This window comes from Pogoniulus pusillus, chromosome 14, assembly GCF_015220805.1.
Source record: "Pogoniulus pusillus isolate bPogPus1 chromosome 14, bPogPus1.pri, whole genome shotgun sequence".
NCBI lineage: Eukaryota > Metazoa > Chordata > Aves > Piciformes > Lybiidae > Pogoniulus > Pogoniulus pusillus.
Genome location: NC_087277.1, coordinates 15,603,860 through 15,625,393, shown reverse-complemented (window position 1 = coordinate 15,625,393; position 21,534 = coordinate 15,603,860). Strand labels below are relative to the sequence as shown.

At 37.9% G+C, this 21,534-nt stretch overlaps 1 protein-coding gene across 2 annotated transcripts in view; it reads left to right on the top strand.

Annotated features, from left to right (window-relative positions):
* The window catches only part of FAM135B (family with sequence similarity 135 member B), a 168,981-nt gene that overhangs the window by 40,744 nt on the left and 106,703 nt on the right, over positions 1-21,534 (top strand). For both annotated transcript variants that reach the window (XM_064154340.1, XM_064154341.1), the window contains exon 2: positions 13,083-13,178. In XM_064154340.1, the coding sequence (XP_064010410.1) occupies positions 13,102-13,178 (77 nt within the window). In that variant the 5' untranslated portion in view covers positions 13,083-13,101. The remainder of the gene's footprint in view (positions 1-13,082; positions 13,179-21,534) is intronic.

The window sequence follows — 21,534 nt, the reverse complement described above, 5'->3', positions numbered from 1 at the left end:
AGCTATTTTTCTTTATGCCAGCATGACAACAATTTTATCCAACATCATCACTCTTATTGCAATCAGTATATTCCAGGAATCACTGGGCTATTACTCAGTGTGTGCTGTTGTCTTTGCTGCCAAGATTTTGTCTCAGAAGACACACAGATGGTGTGTTTCTGCATATAAACACAAAGTAAAAAGTGCTGGAGCAGCTTAAAACATGCTCATCCTGTGAGAGTTGGGTCCTGCAAACAGGGCTGTGACTCAGCCAACACTGAATCTTCTTTGCTGGATCAGGGTGAGATTCTAGACCAGATGAAATACATCTCCTGGCCCACATTTGATTTTACCTAGCAGCCTGTGTGTTGCTCAGCTGCTATAAAGCATAAAAAACATTCAGGGAATGCTCTGCCATCTTCTCTCTCTACTGTCAAGACATTATGGAAACACAACTGCATTTTCCTTGTGACAGTTGTAAACAGCTTGGGTTGCCTGTCTTCATCTGCTTCCTAGTGATATTTATTCAAATGTGGTAGAACAGAATATTTCCCACCTTGCTATTTATGTCTTGATGAAATCATGTGCCTGCCATAGTTGTATATTCTGTCTGTCTTCCCAGTTTTCTGTGCTGTGCAAGAATTACATTTCATGGATGTCTGGCTGTTAACAGAAGGATGAAATCAGAAATCCAAGATGAATGTTTATTCAATCCAACAAGTGACTGACACTTCAAAAGCTGCTTTAGACTTTGCTCTTTGCCCCTTGATATCACACCTGGAGTGTTTTTGTGTTGTGGCGATGTTGCTATTGTTTGTTTAACTTTTGGTTAGTTGGTTTTGTAATTTCTTTTTTAAGCTTTTTTTTTTTCCTCTCTGAGAAAGAGTTCCTGTGAGAGACAGAAAAGTGATGCTGATTATGACAACATGAGTTGGATAAAATAAGCCTTTACATTTTCTTGCCCAGAAGGACAGGCTATCGCTCCTGGGGAAGAAGTGGCTTGCTGCTTTGTTACTTTGTTCCAGCAGTAATTCACATTTCTTTAACACAGAGGAGCACCAAAGTGCTCTCCAGCATACATATATTTCATTTCCTTCTGTGAGCCGAAGAAAGCTGTTTTATATCAGCAAAACTGGAAACCAGCTTGAAACAGGCAATATGGCAGTGGAAATTCTAATAGCTAGAAATTGTGATTCCCTGTATTGCGAGATAGGTGAGGCACAATGGAATATCTACTTGTGAGTGGGCAGGACTTTTGTAGTGTAATTCCTGTTGCATTTTTGATTCTTTTTTTCTTCTTTTTTTCCCTATTATTTAATCTTACCTGCCCTTTCCATTAACAGTTAAGAGTAATAGAAAGAAGAGAAGAAAAATTTCATTTAAAATTACTGAGTGATTAGCCTGATGTTCATAGGTGAAGCTCCTACATCACAGTTTTGAGGTATAGTTTGTAGGTCAAAGTTGCATTTACATGCCTAGCAAAAGCTGTTTTCTTTTGTCTGGGAAGTATGCTATTAAAAATTCAGTTTCCTTTAAGGGGATAGTTTTAAGTTGTATTTTGGAGAACAGCGAAATCTAGCAATTTAAAATTCAGTTTCAAATGCACCATAGGTATCTAAAGATATGTGTGGATATCCAGTGGTACTTCTGAGAGGCAGGTATTTAGTTCTTGATCAATACCTGCTTTTTCAGAACTGGTATTTCATATCTGTCTTTTGGAAGCCTACATCACAGTTAAGCACTGAGAACCCCCTGCTAATCTGTATAAAGAAAGGGTATGACTCATTTCAGTGTAAAACTGATGTAGAAACCTAGATCAGAGTAATTTCTTTCTAAGGGTGAATACTTTTATTTTCTCTTTGCAAGACAAGCAGTCCATATGTAGAGATAGACTATGTATATACCTAAAATATGTGGCATGAATTTCAGTTTGAGAATGGGGTGCATTCCCACATTGAAACACCTACATTTAGTTGTTAACGTACATACTGCGTGTAGAGATCTAAGTGTTTAAGCTTCCGTTACAAGCAAAAGAGATGCAGTCACTGGAGGCTGAATTTAGTACAGCTTACTGTTTCACGTTATGTTCAATCACATTCTAGGCTTCATTTGTTAGTAGACTTTAAAGATTCAATTGCCTAATCATAAATGTGTGAAGTCATTTGAGAGGCTTTGGGATGTTTCATCTGGTATTTAGCTGCTGCATCAAAAAAAGAAACAGAAATCTCCCACATCATGGGTAAACTGCCAGTTGTGAGTAGATGTCTTATTTTATGCCTTAGGGGGTATAAAATGACACTAGATCTCTATGTTCAGGCACTGGAATGTTTCCTTAGGTGTCTGATTGCTATTGAAAATAGACCTTTGCCAATTTGTACATAGTGTTAGGGGTGAAAATAGTAGCAGTTTGGCATTCTGGCTATGCACTTAAGTCTGTAAGATATCCCAAACTGCCCTTTTCCCAAAGTATCATACGTATATATATATACACACAAACCTTATCATGGCTCAAAATGTGAGGCAAACCCACCACTTCTTCTAAGAAGGCAGTGAAAAGAGCTTGGAGAACCTCTGGTCATTGCATCTTGTTGATTTTCAGATGAAATGTGAAATGTTTGCTTGCACAACAAGCTAGTGTCTCAAATTCAAAGTCAGATGCAAATATGAAGCTATTTTCAGTCCTGCAGGGTCATCAACACTTCTATTGTAAGTTCTGGAAATAAACAAATGCTTTTGACAGAAGCCCTAGAGAAGGTTTAAATTGGCTAGACTCTCTACAAGAGAAGTAAAATGTTACAAAATACCTGAGAAATTTTCTGGGGTTTGTTCAAGATTTGTTAAGCTGTATACAGAACTGAGTAGACTCTAATCTCTCCCAAACTTCTCTGTTTTGATTTCAATTTTAGTACCTAATTCAGAAGCAAAGGGGATTAACCCACTTGATTGTGGGCTACTAGGAATAATTCATCTATTACTAAGAATTAGGCTATGAAAAAATCCCAGGAACAGAGCAGACATTTTATCTAAATATGCCTGCTCTGAATGGAGATGTTTGTTTAGAAGCAGACAGTTTTTGCTCATAGCTTTATGCTTAACTGCATAATCCCGACTTCAGTTTCACACACACCTCACTTACTTGTTTGGAGACTGAGGAAAAACCCTCTGCTTGTTTTACTGTAGATGCCTGACAGTCATATCACACTACAGAAGCTAAGTTTTCAGTCTAAAAAGATCTTGAATGTTCTGTGTGAGGTATGTAAATACAAGGAACTCAGAAATTTATCAGTGTTAGGATTTGGAGGCCACACCTTGAGTACTGTGTCCAGTTCTGGGCCCCTCCATTCAAGAGAGATGTTGAGGTACTGGAACATACCCAGAGAGGGGTGACGAAGCTGGTTAGGGGCCCGGAGCACAGCTCTATGAGGAGAGGCTGAGGGAGCTGGGATTGTTTAGCCTGGAAAAGAGGAGACTTAGGAATGACCTCATTGCTGTCTACAACTACCTGAAAGGAGGCTGTAGCCAGGTGGGGGTTAGTGTCTGCTGCCAGGCAACCAGCAACAGAACAAGGGGAAGCAGTCTCAAGTTGTGCCAGGGGAAGTATGGGCTGGATGTTAGGAGGAAGTTCTTCCCAGAGAGAGTGATTGGCATTGGAATGGGCTGCCCAGGGAGGTGGTGGAGTCACCATCCCTGGAGGTGTTCAAATAAAGACTGGCTGAGGCACTTAGTGCCACGGTCTAAATTGATTGGCATGGGCTGGGTGCTAGGTTGGACTGGATGATCTTGGAGGTCTCTTCTGGCATGGATGATTCTATTATTCTATGATTCTGTAAAGAATTCAGTTACTTGGAAAACACTGATTCAAATCTTGGAGAGGACATGTTATTTTGAAGTGGTAAGAAGCAAACAATCTGATAAGTTCCAATGTGCCGGTGGAAATCTGAACAGTGCTGTCTTTCAGGTTGGCATAAAACTGAAAAATTGGGCTGCTTCTCACCCTTGTTTGCTGAAATCTTGCTTTGAATGAGAAGTATTCAAAAATGCTACTCCAGCTTCTGCTTGGCTACGAAATTTCTTCTGCTTGTAGATAACATCTTTGCTTCTGACTAGGTGTTTTATTTGTAATGGATTCCTGGCTGCAGTATCTGAAGTTGGTTTGGTATGTTTTTTTAGCTCAGCAGTTTGGTATGTTTGTAATTGCAATGTTGTATAAGGTTTGTGGTGAAATATATGTTTCATCAAAGTATTCTTGTTCCTGGAATTGCATCATACTAGTGAAATGGGAGCAAAATAATCAAAATTACATGTTTGCTGGCTGTGAATAGGTCACAGGGTGTACACAGCACTGGGTGTGTTGCTTTGTTTTGCTGGCATTATCTCACATGATGTGAGAAGGTTTAGAAGGAAACATTTAATTTATTTTCAAGCACAGTTGCACCTTTCTATTTTTTTCTTCTTTGTTGTCTTCTTATTTTGTGAAGATATCTAGCTGGACAAACAGATATCAAGTAGTATCTTCATAAAGTACATTTGGGATGCACATCTAATGGTTTAAATACATGTGAAAGTGTGGTAGTAAACATTCTCCCCTTATTGAAGTGAAAAAGTAGGACCTTAAGGCAGGAAAGCCATAATTCTTCCATAATTTACAAATTTGCAATATTTTGCTTTGGGAAGAGCTCCCATGTAATGATTTCCTAAGTTATATCTACTTGAGTTTAAATATTTATATAGGAGGTCTTGGCATTTCTACAAAATGACAATATTTGATATGTTCACAACCTGGTTCTGCCTGCAGATTGAAATTGTGTATCAGCATTACCTGCAACAATAACAAAAAAAATCAAATAGAGCTAAGGGAGTGAAGCTCTGGCAAACTAGCAAAAGCAGTCATCACTGCTATATTGTATCTAGTCCAGTACCTGGAATGCGCTTCAGACCACCATGTGGCAGTGATCAAGAATAACAAAGAAAGATTCTTCAGTTTTTCTAAGGTGTATATGGCATAAAGTGTCCCTGTGGACACAGAGCCTTGAGGAGGTTGAAAAACAAAGACAGAAAGATTATTTTTAAAGTTGGTCCTTCTTGTATATAAGAGGCCTTTCCATCAGTCATAAAGAAGATCAATTCCTACAAAAGGATGCAAATATTGGGTCAAAAATCAGATTCCTTCCATTGCTTCATTATTAACCTCACTGGAGACCATGAAGGAGCACACTGCTTATAACATTCCAGGACCTGATCTGTGCTTACAGGGGCAGAACAACCATGGGTACAGTTAAGCTCTGTTAGAACGCACTGTGGCCCCATTCGACAGGGGAGAGTTTCTTTGTTACCTACACCTTAGCCAACAGTTCTCACCTGTGCTTAGAAATCCAGCTCTGTCTGATTTTGATGAGATGAATCTCCTGCTGCCATCTGTTTACATCATACAAACAGCAGATTAAAGAGTGGTATCTGTAACTTCGTGGTATGCGTACCAGGCTTGCCTTAAACCAGCCTGTTTGGGGCTCAGTGCCAGTATAAATTGTAGCAGTGCATTGCAGGTAATGTTAGTTCATTGTAGGCTGCAAAATGACTATGGAAAGAGGAGCATACTGTGCTCCTACCATCAGACCATTACCTGCGTCAAAAAAATGTGCATTTTACTGTTGGTGTGTGTACAACTGCAGCTTGCTTCCAGTCTGTGTTGCTCAAGTTTGATTGGTTGGAAGTATTTGGGCACAAACAAAGGGGATTTCAGAGAACTAGCTTCAAGAAGTGTCTATTTTGTTAGCATAGCTCCTTCCTCTTTAGGCAGTTTCCTTTGCAACTTAAGTGTGTTAAGGACAACACTAAAGCCAACATTTAGATGCTTTGGAGAATCAGTGTTTGTGACATGTAAGCCCTGTTCTCTTGGTTTCATGTCTAGCAGTGGCCCACTTGGCCCTTTCTGGTTTTGTGACAGATCATGGAGTGCTACGAGAAACCAGTCAGCTTTTTCTTCTGTTTGTAAATATCTTAATTTAGCTCTTGCTCTACAGCAAAACCTGATGTAGTTATTTATATCAACATTGCCCCAACCACTTAAAACAAGTCAACATTCTGATTATGTCTGCATATTTTATTGCCTGCCTATATTGAAATTATGCTGCTCCAAACCAGCACCTGTTTCTCCATTACTATGTTCTAGTTTAATAGTTACTGCCTGTCCAAAAATCCATCATGATGCAAAATGGTCTCCAGATTCTTTCTATAGTAGTCAACATCAGCTTTGCAAATATTCCCATTTCCAGTAGGATCAAAACTCTAGTGTAATAGAGGGGTAATTGATTGATGTGAGATTATGTTTTCAAAAGTAATATTATTTAGTAATTTTGCTAGTCAGAAATCTTGCCACCCCTGACCATTAATTTTAATAATAATCTGTTCTTTGCACATTATGCAGAGGAATAACTAGATCTAGAAATAACCAGCTACAATATATAAACATTAATTGAACTGGAAGAGAAGGTTCCTGCAGTCAATATTCCTTGCAGTTAATTATACTGCTTGTCCACTAGATGGACTTAAGGAGCTCTGGCTATGCAGGCCAATCACATGGAGGCATTTAGAGCCCGTTCCTGATAAACTAGAGGCAATGGAGTTTCCTGGCAGTTCAGGATGCAATAAGGCAGTGAGATACAACACTGCCAGAAGCAGAGAGCAATAGCAGCAGGCAGCAGCAGGTGTGAATACAACAGCATAGCATGTTGTGTTTACCTGCTTCATCTCTTTTTATCAGTGTAGCAGACCAATGGACCTTTGGACACAGAATAACCAATCAGCTTGACTATATTAGGTGAAGCCATAGGCTTGCTTTACCCAAATTTGGGAAAAACAGAGGCCTTGCATGAGACAGGCACAAGCCAAGCATGTGTGTATCTTGTTTACCAGAGGATGCAAAAAAGTCTGGGCAAGCCAAAGTCCTTAGACTCAATGTCTCCAGCTTCTTTGTTCTCTTTTCCACAATTGCTTCTCCCTAAAACAGGAGGAGAGAGAGCAGAAAAACATATCTGGGCAAGCCAGGATAGGTATAAGCCTATTTGGGCCTATTCAGGCCTGCCATGACACCTAGTTCTGCTGATGCTTCTCTGACCATCTCTCTGTCAAGTTCTCTCACCATTACCCTTATCTTTTTCCCACCCTGTGAATATTTTTGTTGATAATAATCAAGCCAAAACTGCTTGCCAAGCTTGCAGTGCTCTGAGCTTTTATCTTGTTCAGTGTAACAGTGTGACACTGTTTTCTGCGGTGTTCTGTTTGTCCCAACACCGCAAACATACAATTCAACAGCTCTTTAGACCATTAACAGCATCACTGATTTCACATGCAACTTTTACACAGCTGACGACAATGTTTACTTTAATAGCTATCTCAGAGAATTTTATTATATATAAAGTGCTGTGCTAAGAGCCTTTAACTTGCTCTGAACTTGGATCAAGTGCTCAAGACACCAGAGAACCTAACTTGCTAAATATGCACATATTTTATTGAACCTCACTCTGTTCCTGGAATCCCTTGTCTCCTTTATAATACATCTTCTGAAATCTGAAAAAAAAACCAAGACCTCTTCTGAAAATTTCTGGTTATTTCCCAGAACTTGTCTGTCTTAAATACTAAAAGAGGCGGAACTGGATTTGTAGATCAAGTGTCTGATTGTAGTATGATGCATCTACATTAAGTAAGGTGGGAATGGAGACTCCACGTCCATCCTTAATTTTTTATCTTATCAATTTTCTATCTTCTACATACAGTACACTTTTCCATCTAGTGAAATTCCAGTGTTGGTTCCAGCTAGATGTCTGTATCATGAAAGACAAAATGTTGTAACATTAAGTTTTGAATATTTGTCCTTCTTCCCCCCCCCCCCCCCATCCTCTTTAAGGACATGCCTGTACTTATAAAGACACACATGTTTTGCTTCTCTCATCCTTTTTATGTGTGATTCTGCAGACACATTCAAAGTCCTGTTTTTTTGTGCCATTTTGGTATGAATGGCGTTTGTCTGATGAGATACAGGCTTGGCTCGTGTCTACACTTGAGCAAGATACCTTCATCTCCCTTGGTAGTTAGCACAGGAATAGGTGCCAATGGTCACATGAATCTTTTGTAGTGTGTTTGCTAAATCTTTATTAACTACAGTGTTAGTCTAAAGACCATATACATATGAATGAATTTCTGCTTAGTGAGATGAATCTCATGGGCAAGTGTCTGCATATTAATTTTTTTCACAAACAAGGATAATCAGTGCTGTTAATGTAAAGTATGTGCTTATTAATGTAAAGCATGTACTTAGAATATCCTTAGAACATCTGAAGGAAACTAATTTGTCCAACTGAAACTCTAGCAAATGTGATCAGGAAAATGCAATACAAGCATTTAAAGTCTGACAAGGACAGCTGAGTTTACAGTGCAGTTAGACAATGATATGAAATTTTTCATAACCAGAGATGGAAATGCTGTCAGAACAGAGCCAAAAACCATATAATCTGTTAGACTTTCACTCTCTTAGCTGTCCATGGTTCATTAGCTACCACATGATGATGTTCAAGTCCTTCTTTTATCTGCCTGGATTCTTTGGTCATGTCTCTGTTGACATGACAGTTTGTGCTCTATAGGAGCATGCATCTTAACCATCTTCTTACATCTATTTTCCATCCCTATAGCATCTGGTACTGATTTTTTTTTCCCAGAAGGATCTAGGTCAAGTTACCATTGTGTTCAGGTGTGGCCTGTTCAAAAGACAGACAGAACTGACCTTTAGGTATTGCAAAGTATTCAAGATTTGAATGAGGTCAAACAACCTGATATACATTCGAGGACTTAGCACAGACCTGTGGAACTTCAAGCAAAATTTAAAACTAAAATAGAACTAAATATTGTGGGGATCTTTTCTGAGTAAAGGAAAATAATAAGCATCTCTGTCCTAAATAATCTTCAAAAAACTTGCTGATTTTTGATGCATTTTGTGTTTCTAAGTCTGACAGTGGGAATATTAGAAAAAAGATTCAGGTGAACAGTGGGAACAAGACACAAAACCTGCTGAAAATTGAATATGATGATGTACTTAGGAGTTTGGACTCATCTCCAGTTGTGCATAAAATTTAAAAACATATTTTTCTTTTCAAGGTCATAAGGAAGAAATATAAGTTGGGGAAGGAAGAGGTAGGGAAGGTATGAAGAGAGGATTATGTAGCAGTAGGAAGCTAGTCCAAGTGAAAGTTGGTATTATCTCCTTTTTCCTTCTGTTTTGCTCTCCCTCCTCTTCTGTCTGAATTTTCCCTGCTATTTTATTTTGTGCACAATACCAACAGCAGGTTGTTATTAACTGGTGTAAGCAGATAGTGATTTGTGCTGAACTGAAATCAGAACTGGTGTTCTGACGAATATGTGCTAACAGAGGACAAATCGAGGTTACTCTTCGTTCTGTTTTTCAAGTGATCTGACCTAAATTTGCACAGCTGTGTTCACATTTAATCCTGCCTAATAGCTCAAAGGCTTTATATCTTGTAAGAGCAGCCTACTGGCACCTGACATTTATTCTGGCCCTTGTTCTGTTCTGCCCTATAAATCCTCTGGTACAACCTTATATTTTTTTTTCCCAGTACATTTGTTCTTCCATCTAAACACCCTTGAAATGACCAGTCTATGAAGGGTATAATCTAGACCATTGTTTCTCAGCCTTCCTGGAATTGGTGATTTCCAGTGTGGAAAAAACACAATGTGAGAGGAATTGAAGTAAATTGTTACTTGCTTTCCTAGGTAACATTATTTGGATCCTTTAGGAACACTATGTTTTCATACATAACTATATGGACAATATATTTGAAGCTACTGATCTAGAATGAAGGTGCTCAGTTGTGAGATGCAAGTAGTTTTACTCATAACATTAGCTTTGTTGCTGGAGGTTGAATAGGTGTTTGTCCTTAGAGAAAAAGGTACTACTTACCCAGGTTTGCTGGGTAAAAGACAAAGTACAGTGGAGTTTGTAGTGAAAAACAAAAATAAAAAAATAAATCTACTTTCTTATGTGCTGCATTCTGAATGCTCTTTGTGTTACGAGGATTTTTTTAAAGGATCATTTATTATTTGTTTTCTGTGTCTTGAACTTATAAAATGTTGGCAGTAGCAATCAACAAACATCAGGAGAAGTAAATCACAGCACTGCACTCTTTATGAACATACATGTAATGCATCTGACAAAATTGTAGATATTGATTGTCCTGAGTATAGAACACAGCAAGTTTTTATTATTATATATGGTTTTGTTTGATTGATTGCTTCTAATATTGGAAGACTATTTAATAGTGCTGCCTTTTGTTCTCTTCTGGAAAATGCAAAGACTTAAACCTAGACATTTTAAGCTTTCCCAAGAATCACCTCTGTGTCTTTCACTAAACTGCTTATTAGATGAATTGATGACAGTTCAGTACTGTCATCATTCCCCACTACATTTGGAATGCTGAAGTACTAGTGTACCATTTTCCCTAGACTGTTTCTCTATTTATAACCCAAGGTTGTCCTACAGTGAATAAAGAGTAATTGGAGCTCCTTCACAAGTCCTGGATTTTGAAAAGATGTGTTCAGATTCCCTTAAGCAGGCACCTGGTGCAGTAGTGAATATTTAGTATGTCATTTCGAAGACTTGTCTTTTCCTGATTCAGAGGTGTCTGCAGTTCTTAATTCACCTCACTGTCCACTGATTTTACCCATGCTTCCTAAGCTTATCTGTGACTATGTTATTTGAGACAGTGTCAAAAACCTTCTGAAGTTTAGACAAAAGTCCACTGCTTTCCACTCTTACACTCAGCTGGCCACACCATTATGCAAGGCTATCAGACTGGTCGAGCATGACTTCTATAATAAAATAACAGAAACAGTTTGGTGGCTTTTGTAGGACATTTCTTCTATATGTGTTTTGAGAAGATAAAAAATGTGGAAAAGAAAATGTTAATACAGTGAAGGCCTCTATGTATATGTCTATGTAATTAATTTTTTATTTACCCTGTCTAACCTTAGCTTCATGTCATTCTATCTTTAACAATATTAGTCCTGGTCTCAACTGACTGGCCATCCACTCTCATCACTTCTCTTTAAACTAGTGCCTTCAAAAGAATGGACTTTCATTTGATCCTGAGCTTTCGGTCAAAGGAAATATGTCTCAGCATGATACACAGATTTACCCAGAGGCAATTCTTCCAATTAGCACTCTCCTCAAGGCTATATACCTTGTCAGTATTGCTTTGTGGTGTTACGTGGTTTTTCTCTTGGCTTTCCACACACAGCCTGCTTTGCTTTGGCACTGTGTACCCAAACAAGACTATCACACACATAACCAGGTGGGTGTGTGTTATACATGCCTTATAATCACTGTGCAACTCTTTAGACTGTGCAGAAAGGCAGAAGGAGAGAGAATTAGTTTCATTTTTGTTGAAATGAGTAGGAGAAGGAGGAAGAGTAAAGAAAAGGAGTAGTACTTTGTCAAGTATTAGTGTTTTGAGTTTACCTTGACTGCTTCTAAATCATGAGCTAATATAAAGAATCTTACTTTCTGGGCATATCAGTTGAGTAGCATATCAGTTGCCCTTTTCTTTTGCATGGCCATAGACACATATTACATATACTGCGTACGTTTTATGTGGAACTGCTCTTGGAATTCCAAAGCTGACACATAAAATGTTAGTTTTTAAGGAAAGTGAATGTAAAATCAACAACTTTTTAACTCTGGAATGAGATTTTTTTGGAAAAGTAATAGTGCTGGAGAAGATAACCAGAAAGAAAGCTTTAAAATAATTGGTGTAATAAGCCAGTCAGTTGGAAAATTACTAACCAGGAGTGAGCACTGAAAATTATCAGAAAGCTATAGTCTAATGCTTATCTAAGGACTTCATGAATCAAACTCCTTTTCATTCCTGCTTCTTTGGAGGAAAGGGTCAGATCTTTAAGTGACATGGAAATTACTGGTTAGGACACAGGGAGAAATTCTTCACTTTACAGTCTCAGCAGGATGCCCCCTTAAAGGCCCATATGTCTTGGGGGAATTATTAATAGTCCTGATATGGATCTTCCTCAGTTATATGTGGCTGCTGTCAAATAGCTACCAAAATGATGCTTTTGAATGTGTTAATTAAACAAATCTGATCTCCTTTTCAGTGATGTTATAGACAATTTCCAGACAGCTTGCAGATTGCCAGAAGCAGACTTTAAGCAAGAAAAGGAGGAAAGGTTAAACAGACAATTCAAAATCTGTCCAAAGGTTGTAAAAGCCCTTGGCTTGCCTCTGCTAAAATTAGGGAAATTTAAGGGTTTTACACTGCTGTATTAAATAGGGCTGGTTTGGAAAGTTACTTTTGCAAAGCTTCTTTGTGTAAAGTACAACCTACCGAGGTCCCTTCCAACCTGAATTATTCTATGATCCAATGAACAAAAGACATATTATCTGCATATAGTCATAATCCTTCAAAATCTCAATCTAGGTGTTGTGGCCTATTAGGTACTTTGACTGGCAGCATTTTCTGTACTAGAATCTCTTCCATTCGTTAATCTTTAAATTATTCATATTCTTTCAGAAGCTTCCCTTCTGGGGCTTTAATTAAGTCATAGGAGGGGTCAAAAGCAAGAGAATTCTGAATTCTACTCTCATCTGCCTGGGATTTTTATCTGTCTGGCCTGTACTTTTGCAGAAATGAGCTGTGCTGACCCTGGATATCTGCCATTTGGTAAAGCAGGAAGAAAAAATCAATTTCCCATAGCAGAGTAGCAACGGAGTTACTTAAAAATCATGTTGAGATTCTTGCACTTAGTGTGCTATTTAGGGTTTTTTTTTCTTTATATAATATTATCATTCTGTCCTCAGGCTTAATTAGACTTTTTACCTCTCTTAATTACTGCTTTGATCTGGCTTTTAGTGAGTCTTTCTGAAAATGAATGCCAGTGATATTTCTGGAAAGATGCCAGTCGATTTCAGCTGATTTCAAGCTTTGTGTGAACTTCAAGGTGCTGCATAAAAAGTAGTAACTCACTCATGATATTTTGAAGGAAAAGACCTTGAATGCTTATATTGCTTATATATATGTGTTGTTTAGGTGATGACCTGAAAAAATCATGTCTGAGGTCCAGGGAACGGTCGAGTTTTCTGTGGAGCTACACAAATTCCATAATGTGGACCTCTTCCAGAGAGGGTGAGTTGATCTTTGTGTTAATTTGCACCTGATAACGGAAAAGTAATTTACAGAAAAGAGTTAAACTGCAAAACAGGTTCTTTTCTTACAAATGCAGTTATATTTCATGCAGTCTCCAGGGCAGGGCAGGATGTTGTTGGTCTTTCATTGCTGTCAAGGAAGATCAATGTTGGTTACTTCCACTATAAAGTCAAGCTGAGTGACTTGTTTTCATAATGTAGTGTTGTAATGCTCCAAATTATTTTAAGCATCTGTTCAGACATAAGTACAATAGCCATTTTAATTGCTTCTGGACTGGTTTTGAGCCTCTGTGCTAAATCATAGCTGCATTGAACTATAATGAAAATATGTTCATTTAGGATCATTAATCTGATGACTATATTATTTTAATGAAATTTAGCTGAGTCTCACCATTTCAGAAGGAACAGTGAATAGCCATGTTTGTCTAAAGCTCTGGTTCATGTGGCCACATTGTTTTTTTCATGCCCCTGTAAGTTAGTTGAATGTATTCAAATTCTGGTCTACTTAAGCTTTTGCTCCTATTCTTTTGCACCACTCTTCCTAAGAGTTTTTTATAACAATATGATGGCTGTGGAGAGATGGACTAAACATGAGTTGTTGCTCTGCTTGCATATTGAACCTCACAGGAGGCATTCACTGAGGAAAAGATAAGACTGAGATAGGTCAAAAGAATGTACTTAAATGGAGAACAGTGGATTTAGTGGAATATTATTTTCTTTCTTTTATGAGGGTTAGATATGTAAGATATATACATACAGAACACTAAATATTATCTTTCAAGCCTTAACCTGGCATAGGAGTGGTATAGAGCTGATTTGTCCCTCTTGAGCACAATTTCCTGCCAGAAAACCATCAAATAGTTTCATACATTGCAATAGATTAGGTAGATCTGTTTACATATATGTGTGTATATATATATATATATATATGTTTTTTGTTATTTATTTTAACCATGATGAACTATGTGGGAAATGTGTTTGAACTGGAATGAAAGAAACACAACTCTGTTTTAACAGCTGACATCTGTCATTCTTCCAATGTCCCCATGAACTAACTTTATATTAGAATGTATTCTGAGTATGCTTGTGTGTTCATGACTCTTGTGCTTGAGTTGTTTGGTTTATCTGAGTTACAAAAGAAGTCTCCTGTGTATTCTGATCCTTATGACCTTAGAAGACAGTTTTTTCCCTTGACTTCTGGTGATCAGTGTAATATCTTTGATCTTCCTCATATCTGACAATCTACACCCATCAGTGGGTCTATTTATGTTTTTTGAACTCAGATGGTAGGATGTTCAAAAGTTAGACTAGAATCTTCCCACTCTTTATGTTACTGTGTGACAAGCTGCCTGTTTTGTGTCATATTGGACTGCTTTTGATTCAATACATTTTGTAGTATATTTCCTTTGGTTTTGACAGTCAGATCAAATCTCTGGTGTGAGGGTAAATCTGGCACTAACATAGATAATATATTCTGCTGTCATATTAATGAGTTCCTAATTACCCTTGCTTTTTTCCCTCACTGGTGCTTACCTTGCTTTAATATTCCAAACATGTGGTACTACAGGCTACACTGCATTAATTTGTTTATAGTAATTTTTTTCTGTGTATCTTGCATAGTATTATTTTTGTTTTCTTTTCATAGTTTAACCTCTGTACTTCCAACAAAATCTTTTATTATGTTTCATATTTGCTGATCAGTATCTCCTGTCCGGCTTTATCTACTCAGCAGCCCCTATCACTGTACCATGAAACTGTGAATAAAGTAGATGAACTTAGCAAATCTCAGTTTTCATTTGGCACACTTCTTATTTTCTCCCTGTTGTCATTGCTGATATTCACTATAGACATATGGGTTATCTTGGATTGATATATCATCTTCCAAGATGAGAAGGTGGTAGAAGTACTAATGGTGGAAGTTTTCTGTTTAACTGGTATTTTTTCTTTTTTGAATGCCTTGTAAATTGAGTAAATATCATTCTGTCTTGCTGAAGGCCAGAAAGGTGATTTATGAAAGGTTGTCCATCAGGATAGCAATAGAGATGAAATAAATCTTAATTTCTATAGAAAGCAAACATGCTGATTTAAAAAAAAAAAGAAAAAGAAAACAACAGCAAGAACAACAATTAAGAATATTAGTAACAGTTTACCTCACCTATTTTACCTCTTTTTACTTCATTACAAATACAAAACAAAAACCCACAATAAAAAATTTGATGCTGTATCTCCATAAGTATAAACAGTCCTGCTACAGTATGCCCTAACTGACCTGAGGTTGGAATTCCTGGGATAGAAATGTGTAGCTATACAGACATAAGGATAGTATTTTCCAAAGCATTTAGTATTGGCTAACTGTCCATCTAAGGACAGTGCATTGATGGAGAGTGTGGCTGGACCAACAGGGAGTCCTTTGGAGAAGAATACATGCAAATTAAGGAATAAATAAATCAACAAGGTTTAGTGAGAGAATCCTGGAAGAACCAGACCTTCTGGAGCTATTAAGTGATTGCTTAGAATCAAAGTTGATTAAGGATGTGATCTGCTGGCTGTAAGCCACAGAAGCAAAATGTTTTAAACTGTGAGGCCTTTGGTAATGGTCTTGTTCTCTTCTTCATTGCACTGGAAGCTATTTTGAATTCTGTATGTGCACACAGCCAGTTGCCACCTCTCTGCCCATATGAACTGAAAGCTCTTTAATCAATCTGAATCACACCTTGTGATAATTGAATCATGTTTTTTAATCTCTATGAATGGTTAATATTGAAAAGAGACTCTGATGAGGTAATGAGATGGCTTTTTTCCTAAGTATCTTATGGTTATATATTTCTGACATATATAACAGGAACAGTCATCAGTAAATTATGTGTTGCAGGTAGTTTACTTTGATTGGCTAATGCTAAATTTATCTTCTTCTGAAGAAAAACCAGACAGTGCCAGTATTTATAGATATCAGAGGTTAAATACTGTATGTGCTGCTGTAGTCAAACCAACGGACTTGCAAATGCTATTTGATATCAGAGTTCTAAAGGTTGAGTAGTGACTAATGAAATTTGTGGAAGAAAAGGTATTTTTAATTTTCCCCCATCCTTAATTCTCTCCATCATGTGCTGCTTAATAGCTGGTGACATATATTTCTCTAGTGAAATTAGCTGATTCTGATTTTCCTTAATAAAGTAGGAAATAAAATTATCCCTCACTTCCAGAGATCAATTAAATGATTTGTCTGGTTCTGTCAGAAGCAATCCTTGTGCATCTTTTTTTTTTTTTTTTTTTCTTAATTTATGCTTTTCAAAATCTATTTGACAGAGAGGAAAGAAAAAAAAAAACCAAAAAACCCCACAAAAACCCCCAACCTCACAACTGCTGTGTTCACAAGGTAAATAACTTCTGGAGTCTGTGAGAGAATAGAGGGCATGCAGAAGGTGAAATAATTACTTAACAATGCTAGGATTCTGGCAATGGTGTATTATAAAGCTAGGATCAAGTGAAGTCATTAGTTACTAATCACAGGACTAAATCAACTGCTTATCAGTCTTTTCACTCCTTGGATTCCAGGCTGCAATTTGAAAGTGTCTAAGACTTATGGTGGTGGATTACGTGTGTAATTAAAAATGGACAAATGAAGTTGAGCTATAAGTCTTTGGAAATTTAGACAAAATCAGCAAAATGTACATCTTGTGGTGATCTTGTCAGCAAAGGGGTGTGATAGACAAATAAAATAATACAAATATCTAGGCCTCAGAAAGTAAAAGGCTTTCACTGTTCTTCCACCCTTAGTTTTCAAGACAGGCAAGCACTCAGGAAATCCATTAAAATAATGTGGTGCTTTATGATAATCAGATTTTCTATAGCATTCTTCAAAACTACTGATATTAATGGGAGTCTCTCTACTGGCTTGTTGGATTGTGTCAGGTAATTTAGAGGATGACAAGAAACACAGCTGTTCCCCCCAAAAAAGACCAACCAGCCCAACTCAACAAAAGTATTTTGAAATATGTTTCAAAAATATCTACAAAATATTAAGTCTAAGTGCCATTTATTTGTTAGACATGTCTTCTTGGTAATCAGAGCTGTAAGAGTGGAATGGAAGTGTGTTCCTTGCAAGCCTTCTTTCTTTTTTATTAAAACAAAATACATTTTAAAAAGATGAAATTAAAAAAAAGATGAAAAGTTGAAAATTCCAAACTTGGTGTAAATTTTGCTGTCCAAAAAACCCCCCTTTGTCCCTCACAGCTGGGACACAATCTCCTCTAAGAAAAGCAAATGTCACCCAGTTCGAGTGACATTTACATTGCTACTCTGATGGCTTCCTGAATGAATTATGTCAGAAAGTAGCTTCAATTTCACCTAACACTCTTTATGTTTATACAGAGCTACACTTCAGGTGTTGACTGCTGTTCCTAATTCATAGAGTTTCAGGTGGACTCATGTCTACTGCTAGGAATGAGTCAGCTCTGTGTATGCGTGCGTAGGAGAGGGGAATCTAAGCCCTCGGGCTTGTGAAAGGATGTAAGTGTATGTGCTGCAGTGTTTTATTACTCAAGAACAAGTCAAGTGACATCTTTTTGAAGCACTGCACTCCAGTAGAACAAGCAACAAACATGACACTAGCATAGAGTGTGTCAATACAATTATTCTAAACAAGAGAAGGTGCCAGCAATTATTCAATGAGCAGCTCTGATTATAAAGTAACTATGAGATGCTTTAAAAAAATTGTTTCTGTGTGCAAACAAAAACGTAATGAAAGAGTGATTGTGCTCTGCAGCTCTTCTTGCACTTTTAACCTCTAAAGCACTTTGCAAAAGGAACTAGCAAGGTAGATGAAGTTCATAATGTATTATCACATTGTTACACACTGCTCATATCCTTAGTGGAGGCATGGCATCATCACCAACAGCAAATCTTTTCTTTAAAAATTGGACAAATTGTTGAGAGAACAGCTTGATCTGGCCCCTTTCTGCAGATCCTGGTTGCAGGGGAAGACAAAAATCCTATGAGGACAGTTAAACTCTGAAGTTTGCTGTCTGGGGAGACTGGAGAATCTCCATCCTCAGAAGTTTTCAAGACCTGACTGGATATGGTCATGTATTTTGGTCCAAATTCAATCATGGGTCTTGCTTTGAGCAGTCTTTTGGCTGGAGACCACCTAAGTTGTCTTCCAGACAGAATAGTTCCCTGACTCTAGGATGACTGACCACAGCCTTTCTCAGCATTGAAACAAGCTTTCTTTCCACATCACTCAGTTTCAGCTTATGCAGTAGACAACATTATGATTTAACAATTTACCACCAGTGCTGTGGTGTCTAGTGATTAATGAAGCTGTTTGGGTTGCAGCACAAAATAGGTTCATTTGATCAGCATTAATAAGTTATTTTTGTTGTGAAGTGTAATTTACAAATAAAATTAAGTTTCACCTGTATTCAATATTCTACACTTCAAGTCTTGATGTTATCTGCTCATCAAGTGCACCACATCATAAAGGAGCCCAATTATCAGTTTGCACTGAATGCCACCTGGTCCTAAGAATGTATGGTGTTTATGTCATCAGCTCTCCATGATATCATTAAGCACAAACACCTGGAGGGTAAAACAGGCTTGAGTGCATCAATGAATATCACATCTGTCTCTAGAAGACCCAGGAATAAAAAGCAACCACTTTTTGTATAAAGTCTATTGGTTCAAGCAGAAATTCGTCTCAAAGATGTGGGTGTAGCCCATTAAATGAAAACCTTTGCTTTGCTGAACCGAAACCATAATTAACTTTCTTAAGTGTGATCAAAGCCACACTGTGATACTCCAGAGGATAATACTTTAGATTTAAGATCTCTACTTATAGAAATATTTTTCTTTTATGAATTAGATTCATAAAAATGGGCAAAGCACAGCTCAATCACACACTAAGAGCTTTGAAGAAAACCTTATGACGGTCAATTTTTAATGCTATAGACGATAGAATGAGCTGTCTTCCAAGTTAATGACTGATGAGCACTAAAAGCTGGCTAAATCCCAAAAGTCTCATTTTAGTTTCCTCTTCTCTTTTTAACTAGATTTTTACCCAAGATTTTAATTCAATAACACACCTTGAGTCTTATTTCCTAAGAGAGTGGATCCCATCTGTTTTCTTTACACTTGGGTCACGACAACTCCATGCAATGCTACAGGCCTGGAGAAAAGTGGCTGGAAAACAGCCTGGTGGAAAAGGATCTGGAAGTACTGGTGGACATGAGCTGACTGTGACCAGCTGGCCAAGACGGCAAATGGCATCCTGGCTTGTATCAAGAACATTGTGTACAGCAGGAGTAGGGAAGTGATTGTGTCCCTGTAGTCAGCTCTGGTGAGGCTACTTGAGTACTCTGTTCAGTTCTGGGTGCCACAGTATAAGAAGGACACTGAGGTCCCGAAGAGTGTCCATAGAAGAGCAAGGGGCTGGTGAGGGGTTTGGAGGACATGTTATAGAAGGAGTGGCTGAAGGAGCTGGGGTTGTTTAGTCTGGAGAAGGCTCAGGGGAGATTATATTGATCTCTACAGCTACATGAAAGGAGGTTGTAGCTAGGCTGGGTTTGATCTCTTCTCCTAAGTAACTGGCAACAGGAACATTAGACTGGCCATTAGGAAAAAAAATCTCTACTGAAAGAATGGTGTGGTGTTAGAACAAGCTGCTCGGGGAGGAAGTGGAATTGCTGTCTGTGGAGGTGTTCAGGAAGCATGTAGATGGCACTTCAGGATATAGTTTAGTGGTTATGACCATCAGGTAACAGTTGAACCTGATCTTAAAGGTATTTTCCAACCTTAGTGACTCTTTGATTCTTCCTGTCTAGCACTGTCTGCATGATATATTTTAATGTTTGTCTTCCAGGAGAAAGTAGAATGCCTCCTCTGTACTCTCTCCTCTTGTCTGAATTTTCCAGGTATATACGAAGCTTTCCACTTGGGTAAAAAAAGTGTCTATACCAAACTCTGCTCTGAATAAGTGTCACCATCTTTTATGTCTGGATTGGCTCCTTCATTCCTAATTGTTTATAATCTACAGATAAGAAAAAAAGTGAGATAGCTCTAGCAAGATTAGGATCAGAAGGAAAGGCAGGAGTGACTGTTGTGTATGCTTTTAAGTTGTTTTAATGGTTAGTTATCATTTCAGTGTTCATGACCAAGAAAAATTCAGCTGCCGTCCCATGTGTGAAAGGTGACTGAAGTGAGTACACAGTTTATTGAAATGACACAGACAGTTCTTGTGTTGCATAGGCACCAAATGGGAGCAGAACAAGTGATGAATCTGGTCCATATGGGTTGACAAGCAGTAAGATGACATTTGAAGTTCTCATAAGGTCTCAAATGTAGCATTCTGAGCTCTCCACATGTATTTGTTTCAAATAAGCATGTCATCCAGAATTTTCCTTCTGATATTGATGTGACTGGTTTCTACTCTGTATTATGACTGCTGGGAACTCTGCATGAAAAATGTCACATTGCCATGCAAACTGAGGTTGAAGGAAAAAATCACACTGCTCTCACCGTTTTGTTCCTTAGTGCCCCATTTCCATCAGAGAGGAAGTACTGCCTATTGGCTGGGAGATCAAGTTCAGCTCTGTTGTCCTGCTCTATAATTGCAGAAGTCCTGTCTCTTGCCAATGCTGCCCACACACCTCAGCATATTTTTTTCAAAAGATTAATTTCAATATAACAGTTGCAAAACCAAATTATCTATGACTGTTTTCATTTGTTGGAGTAAGCAATGAGTTTGGGATATTTCTTGAGGTGGGCTCAAACAGCCTTTTAGCTTGTCAGCTGTTATCTACAAATATGGGAGTAGCAACAATATCTGGGTTTTTTTTTAAGAATATCTGATAAAATTGTACAATCAGAAATATTCAGATGTTGTGGCAGAGGAAAACATCATTGTGCACGAATCATAGAATCATAGAATCAATAGGTTGGGAGAGACCTCCAAGATCATCCAGTCCAACCTATCACCCAGCCCTATCCAGTCAACCAGACCATGGCACAAAGTGCCTTATCCAGTCTTTTCCTGAACACCTCCAGGGATGATGACTCCCTGGGCATCCCAAATGGAAAACCATGTCTGATACCAGTTCTGTAGCAGAAGTTTGTTCCAGAGTGTCTTTGACTTTTATTTTCCAGATTTTTTATATTCAACTTGAAACATTCCAAGGTCTAATTTTCAGAATGCATACCATCTCCAGGTCAGATCCCTTTAAAATGGCTTATATTAGGAAGCCAAAATCATTGCTCTTGTTTGACATTTCATCTTCTAGATTTACTTTGAAATAATAACTGTTTGTGTAACTGGACAGTTTAATTCTATGGATGTAATCAAA